General features: G+C 39.4%; 1 protein-coding gene across 1 annotated transcript in view; it reads left to right on the forward strand.

Annotated features, from left to right (window-relative positions):
- Positions 1-8,671, forward strand: part of BMP5 (bone morphogenetic protein 5) — a 109,606-nt gene that overhangs the window by 74,601 nt on the left and 26,334 nt on the right. The window contains exons 5-6 of the mRNA XM_080389915.1: positions 3,405-3,481; positions 5,301-5,411. Coding sequence (XP_080246041.1) covers positions 3,405-3,481; positions 5,301-5,411 — 188 coding nt within the window. The remainder of the gene's footprint in view (positions 1-3,404; positions 3,482-5,300; positions 5,412-8,671) is intronic.

An 8,671-nucleotide genomic window follows, 5' to 3' on the forward strand; every position in this document is an offset into this window, starting at 1 on the left:
TAGCTGCTCCAAAAAGACACAGGACTCTCATAGGATGTGGGTGTATATATTGACTCTACATGCCCTGGGGTAACTGAGAGTACCTGAGCTGCTAGCAGGTAACTAATTAGCTGTGGAGAACCTTTAATGACTGTCATTGAGAATCAGTTCATGAACGGCTAGGAAAATACCATATGAAAGAAAGCAGTATTCATCTTTAAAAAGGAATGAGGATTTGAGGTATTATAGCTTAGAAAAACTATCTTCACATCTCTGGTGGCACTAGAACAAGTTATTTAGTATTGAAAATTGATATATCTTGACTTGTGCACAGCTTTTGACACAGTCTCAGCAGAGATATTGGGGCCCAGGTATATTCAACAGAAAGTAGGTACATAGCCTGTTTAACAAAAAAACAAAAGCAAAAACAAAACCAAAAAAAACCAAACCAAACCCAAACCAAACAACAGAAAAAGCATATTCAAAAAACATGTTACCAATAAGAGTAAAAATTGGGTGGCTATTTTGAATGATGTCTCACTAAGTCTCTTCTGGATCTGATTCAGTTCAACATTTTATTGGTAATTTGGATGATTGATCATTACTCCCAGATCTGGTATCCTCTGTGAACTTGCAGAGAGCACACTGTTCTATTGTCCAGGTTACTAACAAAGACATTAATCAGTACTGGCACCAGTACTGATTCTTCAGGGACATCACTAGTAACCAGCTGCCAGCTGGACTTTGCACCACAGCCCTTTAAGCCCAGCAGCCCAGCCAAGTTTCCACCCGTTATATTCTTTAGCTATCCAAACCATATTTGACCAACTGTCTCTAAGAGTACTATGGAAACCATATCAAAAACCTTCTTAAAAGCAAAGTGAACACACCCAGTGCTCTTCAAAAGCCCAGAAAGCTAGTTAGGTCACCCCAGAAAACAATCAGGTTGGTTAGGCACAGTTTGAACTAGTAAATTGGTGCTGATTCTTCCCAAACACCTTATTCTTCATGTACCTAGACACAACTTCCAGCAGAATTTGCTCCACAGACTTCCCAGAAACTGTGGTTAAGCTCATTGCTCTTCTTAAAGATGGGTGTGACATTTTCCATTTTTTAATCATCAGAAATATCCTCTTGTCACAATGAACACTCAAAAATGGCAGGAAATGACTTTGCAGTTATGTTGGTCAGCTCATTCCCCACCTTGAAATTCAGCCCTTTTGCTCACATGGACTCATGTATCTTCAGTTTGCTTAAGTGGATCCTGACTCTATCACTGTGGTTAGAGCTTCAGTCACTAGGCTCAGGGACTTGAAAGTCCTGAGGGTAAATCTTGCCAGTAAAAAACAAAACAAAGAAGTCATTGAGTACCTTAACCTGTTCTGAGTCCTTGTCACTAGGTCCTCTGCCCTACTGAATAGGGAATCTGTATTTTTCTTAGTGTTTCTTTTCGCTATGAATATACCTATAGAAGTCCTTCTTGTTGACCTTCACACCCCTCACAAGTTTCAACTCCAGCTAAGCGTTGTCTTTCCTAACATCCATCCCTGCCTGTTCAGGCAATGTGTTTATATTATTTCTGTGTAGCTCATCACGATTGCACATTGATTTCACTTCCTATTTGAATTTTAACTCAGTCAAAAACTTCCTATTCAGCCACAGTGGCTTTGTGCCGTACTTGCTTGACCTGAACATGAAAGTGGACTTACTTACCTTGTGCTTCTCTCAGAGGTTGTCCTGAGAGATCAGCCAGCTTCCTGGTCTCCTTCACCCTCCAGGCTAGTCTGTGATGAGATCAAGTGAAGAAGATCTCTGAACAAGTTGAAATCTGTTCTCTGAATCCCAGGTTTGCAATGCTGTTGTTGATCTTGGTAGTCTCTCAGAACCTTTCACCTCTACCATATCATGGTTCCTGCATCCCCATCATGTTGCAGTTTTCATCACCTTCCTTACCCCCAACCTGTTCTTTATTCACTGATTTGCGTAAATGGAACATAATCCTAATGTGACTAGGCTGGAGTACCTAAAAAAAGGATCTGAAAGTGATCATTTGACAGTGTAGTTTTGCTGAAAAATTCCTGGTCTGGGATATACTGCTAGAAAATAATCCAGAAATTGTAGGAAACCTTCTATTTCACACTGTGTTCCATTTTGGCCATCATATCTTCAGAAAGACACACAGAAACTGAAGAGAACCCAGAGAAGCAAAGATAGTATAGAATAGGATAGCTGTCAAGAAGCAGTTGGTAAATTTGCAGAAAAGCACCTTTAGGCCAGCTATTTGGAAGAGTTTTCTGCAAGGATAGTGAAGCACTACAACAGTTCATCTCACAGACTGTAGAACTCCCTTCCTTTCATTTTATGTGAAAAAGGCTTTGCTCTTAATTTTTCAATAGAGACCTTCCCATCCAAAGTTCAAGTCTTTTAATGTCAAAAAAACTTCCTAAAAAAATAATTATATTCCTGAAAATGAAGATTTGTTACTTTTTTCAGTGTCTTGTTTGTTTTTTGTTTGTTTTGTTGTGAATTTCAGCCGACATTGGGGTTTATTGTTGTTCTGCCAGAATGGTTATTTCGGTCCAAAAAAGCCACTTTGAGCACTCTTGAAATGGACCAGAGGATACAGCCTGCCCTCCCTGCTCCATCACATACATCACTGATGGCACCATAAACCAACTCTGGGGTGCTGATGTGGTGAAGGCATGCCCCTTCCTTTCCTGTTACTCAGGGACAGTAAGGAACATGTACTAGATTTTTTCCGGGATTAAAATTGTCCTGGGAGGGATGTATGGAAGGTTCTCTGTGTCTTCCTATCCTGCCACATCTCTGACAGTACAGAAATGATCAGGCCTTTAAAAAGCATCCTTTAGTCTACTTGTTTACGTTAGCATTACCAACTAAAGATCATTAAGTGGTGAACACTTCCAGAAAATATGGTAAAAAATGAAGGAGTATAATATGTGCTAATGCTTAAATAACAGAATTTTGGAAATTCTTTGTTTCAGGACAATTTTTATCATTGCTAACTTATGTTTTGAATTGGGCTATTTTCTTTACCTGGCAGTTAAACTTGTGCCAACATACAGATGACTTCCCCATGTCTTGGATCAGGCTGTCACTTGTTCTCCTTTGATTACATGCATACATATGATCAGAGTTGTTACCTAGCTAGCCAGCAAACAGATACCTAGTAAACCTGTTTCCTTTAATGCTAACTGCATCATTTCATGTGTGTACACAAATTGCATCAGGCTGACACTGCTGATTCTGCATTTCCAAGTTTACATTGCCTTTACAACTAACCCTAGGAATATAAATGACAGTATGCTTGTTCCATTCCTTTGTACAGTTTGCTCAGGAGCTTCAAAATAGCTAAAACTTGTTGGTTCTAGCAATGCTTCTAACAATATTTTTTTCCCCTGTAGATTATAACACGAGCGAGCAAAAGCAAGCATGTAAGAAACACGAACTTTACGTGAGTTTCCGAGACTTAGGATGGCAGGTATGATTATAAATGCTGCTTCCCATCAGTTCAAATTGGGACAATCTGCTTTACAGACACCCATTATTTACAGTCTATTTTCTTCATGGTAATTTGTATTTCACTGATGAGAGACAAATTCTTTAAAATGCATTTTGTAATTAAACCCTATCACTATCTCTTTACCTTTTTTGGTTGCTGTTCTTTCAGAGTTTGCGTACATTACTGGCTTTACAATCTGGATTCATTCACATAAAGATAAATCTGAACTATTACTCAAAATATGAACAGATTGGCAGTAGATGAAACCAAAATACTCAGGCTGAGCAATTAACTTCTGAAATCTGCATTTGCAGTCTCCCTGGTTCAGTGCTGTCTACTGCAGGTCAGAGAGATTTCACTGGGGTAGGATCTGTAGGGAACTACAGCTTGGATCAGTGCTCATTGTTCTTTATAACACCATAGCTAAGTGTATATCATTTCTGGGGAAAACTCATCCTGCTATACAGTAACAAAAAAAAAAGTACTTATAGTAAAAGGTTGTAAAGAGGCAGGGCATTATGAGAAAAGAAAATAGAGATCAATCTAGGTTTTTTTTCCAGAAAGCAAGGAGCTCTCTATAAAGAAAGAACAAGAAGGCCATCAGCAACCTATAACCTAGACATATTGCATATGTAGGTAAGAACTGAGAGATGGCTGTGCATTTCACATTTCTCTGAATTATTTTAAAACAATTCTCCAGGAGCAGAACAAGCCTATGAGGAGAAAAAGTGTGCTATCTCTTTAGTGCCAGTTCATCCTTTACATAGCTAGCTCAGATTCCCATATGCCCTCATTACTCTGCCTGGTATTTTGTAGTATATTTGTACTCACAGCAGCCTGAAGAAGTAGGTTGAGACTGTTTACCCAAGTCTGCAGAGCATAATAACACTGTCCACGGCCACAGAGCAGGCTTGTGGGATTGGGTTGAATGCAAGCTATGGAACAAATGAGTCATTATCTCTCTGTACATCACAGAATTTTCCAGGTATCAACAGGTTTTTTCGGTTTTTGAAACAGTAATTCTGATATACCCCAAGATGTGCAAGGGTCTCAGATCAGTCATTCAAGGTGGCCATAGAGAAAAGAATTAATTTTTTTTTCCCACAAAAAATACTTGCAGAATCCAAAGTTTCATTTGGAAAGCCAAAGCTACACTGTACAATATTTGACCAGCAAAACTCAGAGTGAAATGAGATAAAAAGAAACAAAACCCAAGAAGTAGGTACTTAATCCTCTCTGCCTTTCCCACAGCACCTCCATTACCTTTGCCTGCCAAAGGAGGAATTCAGCAAACTAAACACATAGCTTTCATTAACATTTAAAATATTTTCCCTCTTTTCCCCATCCTGTGTTGCTAGAAATACTCAAAATTCATGATTCAGCGACATTCCAATGGGTAATCTCTAGCAACCTTCAGTCTCATGCAACAATACAATTAACGATATTGAGTATGGTGAAGAAAGAGGATGTATTTTAACTACCTTTTTTTGCACCATGAAGTGCTTGAGATTTTTGATCTGGGAAGAAAAGTATTCTGATTAATGTATTTGGACCTTTAATTCCCCTTGTAGCCTCATTAGTTGGTATTCACTACAGATTTCTAAGTTTAACTTACATTTCATCTGAATTTTGCATGAAGAAAGCAAATACTTATTTTTTTGTCAAAAAAAAAAATTAACATGCCACATCCTGAGGTTCATTTTGTCCTTGGACAAATCTTAGTTAGTTTAATATAGTTTTAAATGCTATGAGTGACAAAAAATAAATAATTGAGTGGGTTTATTTCTTCTTGTTTTAGGATTGGATTATTGCGCCAGAAGGCTATGCTGCGTTTTACTGTGATGGAGAGTGTTCTTTCCCCCTCAATGCCCACATGAATGCAACAAACCACGCCATTGTTCAGACTCTGGTATGCCTCTGCTGATGTTGTAGTTGCCTGTTTGCAGTTGTGTCTGGGCATGGGGACTGTCTCCTCTCGTCTGTTTGATTATTTATGCATAAATTATAACCCATTTCAAAGACATGCTTTGATGATTATGCTAGAAAGAGGATGAACTGTCCAGAGTGATCTGTGTGGAAGGTGTTTCTCTTCCATTTCAAATGTAATAACACATGAGAAGACTGTGTCATAATACTGGAGAATTGTGTAGACAAGAAAAAAAGGGGCCCCCTGGTCCCACTTCCAAGAGGTTTTTTCAGCTTATTGAAACTCTGTGTTAACATCTACATGCTATACCTTCCAGAAATGTTGACACTTGGCCAGTCTGTGGACCTCTGTTGTCAACTGCTGGCAGAGATACTTATAGTGTAATTTAATGTGAAGTTTTGCAAGCAGATGCATTTGCATGTAAGAAACTGTGTTCAGCCATGCCTGGCTAACAAATGCAATTTTTAAATAAGTGTGTTTGAATCTGTTGCTCTGCCTGGTACATGTAAAAGGAGATTTGCAGCCAGCTTTCTGCCTCTGCTAGCTCTTATGTTAGTCCTGTGCATCAACTGGAGCAGCCAAAAAGATGATAGTTGAAGCAGCTGGCTAGGAAAACCTACAGAAATCAAGACCTTTAGAATATGCCTAAATGTAATGCTGAAAATCTGATGTCTGGTCATGAATTTTCACATATGCCAGCTGAAGAACTGGCTCTGAACAGCACCAGTATTAGCAGAATGATTAAGAAGAAGAGAAATGAGAGATAATATACAAGGAGAGAGCAGGAACACAAAATCAGAACAGGAAAGGGTTGCCATCCTTAATTAGTTTCTGGAAAGGTCAAGGCACTCAACTGCAATTAGTTAAACATGGGTTTAAGGTTCCCTCTGATTTAAACTGATGATTGGAAAGTATCCTGACCATCTGACAATGATGATGAGTCTGTCCATGGTTGGCAATCTTTTCCTTTGATTTTGACATAAAAAAATCTGGGCCTGAAAAATCTTTCCCTTTCAAGAATGAGTGCAGCTACTACCCTCTTGGGGATCTCCCCACCTCCAAACCAACCCCCCCCCCCCCCCCAAGTCCCAGAAACAAACAAACAAACAAACAAACAAACATACAAACAGTTTTATTTCTTTCTGATAGAAAACAAATCGTGCGTCTTAAAATGACAAGTATTTCGACATGAAAGAGTCAGTTTTAAAACCTCACCATGTGCTGAGACCTTTTCCTATACATTCAAATTTTCATGTATGCACCTTCTCCAAGTCCAGCCACCAATGCAACATTATTCCTCTATACCAGAATTCGAGTCAGCAAGATTTACAAAAAGCAGGGGAAATGTCAGAGGCTGGAAATAAATAGAAGTGTGGTAAGGGGTTCAGGTGAAAGGGAACAGCAAATGCCAGTTGGCAAGGAACAGAGCAATGTGCCTAGGAGACGAGGAACAGCATATATGCAGTACTGAGCTGAAAAGAAATAGGTCAGCAAAAGCATAGTTTAGCATTATGCAAACATTGCCCAGAAAAGTTGCCAATATCAGTGAGATCCCCAGGTTAGAGTTCCCCCCTGCAATTATTAACTGTTAAAGAAGAAGTGGCCCAGTGCTACCTTCTCTTGTGTGTCTATACTTTACAAAAAAGGGTCATTTCCCATTGTTAAGAAGTTTGTTTAGGTTTTCCTATTTTTTAAATTGTATACTTAAATTTTCCCCCTTTTTATGGCCTTTTTGGAATTGTGTGCCTCCCTCTGCATGTACTATATATGCATTCAGTTGTGCAGCCAAAAAGCATGAGGCTAATTAAATTTTAACTGCACATAAATTAGATGAGATAACAGTAGTTGAATGCTTTCTGGTTTAAATTATACGAAATTCAGATTTACACAAGGTGTGCACATGGGGATGGCTTGGGAAACAATTATTCATACACCCCACCCTAATCCAAATGTAATCATCTCCCAGCCATACTGATTACACCATTCTAAAAAAGCCCACTCTTTGGGTTGGGAAGTGATTGTTCCTTGGTACCCCTCCAAACTTTACTAACTTTTTTTTTCTTTCTTTTGTAACAAGAATAGCAGAAATGCTGGGCCAATACCTCTCTCTCTCTTCTTTTTCTGAGACTGAACTTAGGCAGACAGACAATATAGATGCATATAAATACCAGACAGACTGCATTTAATGAATGATATAAACTTTCTTCTCCTCTCTCACTTCCCAGCACCCTCAGAACAGGTGCTGGAGTAGCACTGACCTCTTGGTCCTGCAAGTCAGTGGATCAACGGGTTGACTCGCACTGACTTTCAGGCTCACTCTTGAAAATGCTGTGAGCGTTACTGTCATGTGGGGCTAGCAGGTCCATGGAGCTCCCAGCTGGGGTGGCAGAGGCTGGTGGGACCAGGAGTTATGGCAGGGCAAACATCTGCCTAGAGAAGGCACAGTCATTCTTTCCTCCAGTGCTTTGCTATTCATTTGTTAAACTGTTTTTAAATGTGTGTCTAAACCATTACTAAACTGCTACTTCAGGATTTATTATTGCTCATTTCAAAAGACCTTCTCATGGTAACAGTTATGTAAAAATCGTTTCCTGATAGACTGTTCTCTGTTGTCTGGCAAAGGCTCTGGGCTTATATCACTGCAAGACAGATGGCTCTAACAGATTTACAAAGACTTAACATACAAATGAAACCTATTACTGCTGAAGTTTTCATCCATGCCTTAATAATCTCTTGCCCTCTCTATTACAACTCCCTTTATTCTGTCCTCCCCAGTTTCCAAGTCTTCGGCATGTGTAGAATATTACATCCAACCTTCTTTCAAGTACAAAGAACTTGTATTTCCCCCATTTTCAGATATTTCCACTAGATCTTGTTCATTCTGGGATACTGTTCAAAACCCTTTTCCTTCTTTTTAACCTTTCATTGATATATTTCAGCCTAGTGAACATAAAGCCACCTCTGCCTCAGTCCTTTCCCCAAACCTTCTGTCCAGCTGGCACCCAGATTATGAATTAATTTTTACTTCAGTGGAAGTAGAATTGGATACACGGATACCTAGATAAGACTTTAAAATGCACTCATGCTGTCTGAGAACGCACATCTTACCATTTCACAGGCTGAAAACAATTTCAGTATGAGCCTTTGCCTGCACAGCCTTTGCTGACTGCAGCAGACTTTCCCCCACACTGAGACCCTGACACAGGAAAGCATTTCAGCACGTGCTGGGGTCCCGGTGAGAC

This window comes from Falco punctatus (genome assembly GCF_963210335.1).
Source record: "Falco punctatus genome assembly, chromosome: 5".
NCBI lineage: Eukaryota > Metazoa > Chordata > Aves > Falconiformes > Falconidae > Falco > Falco punctatus.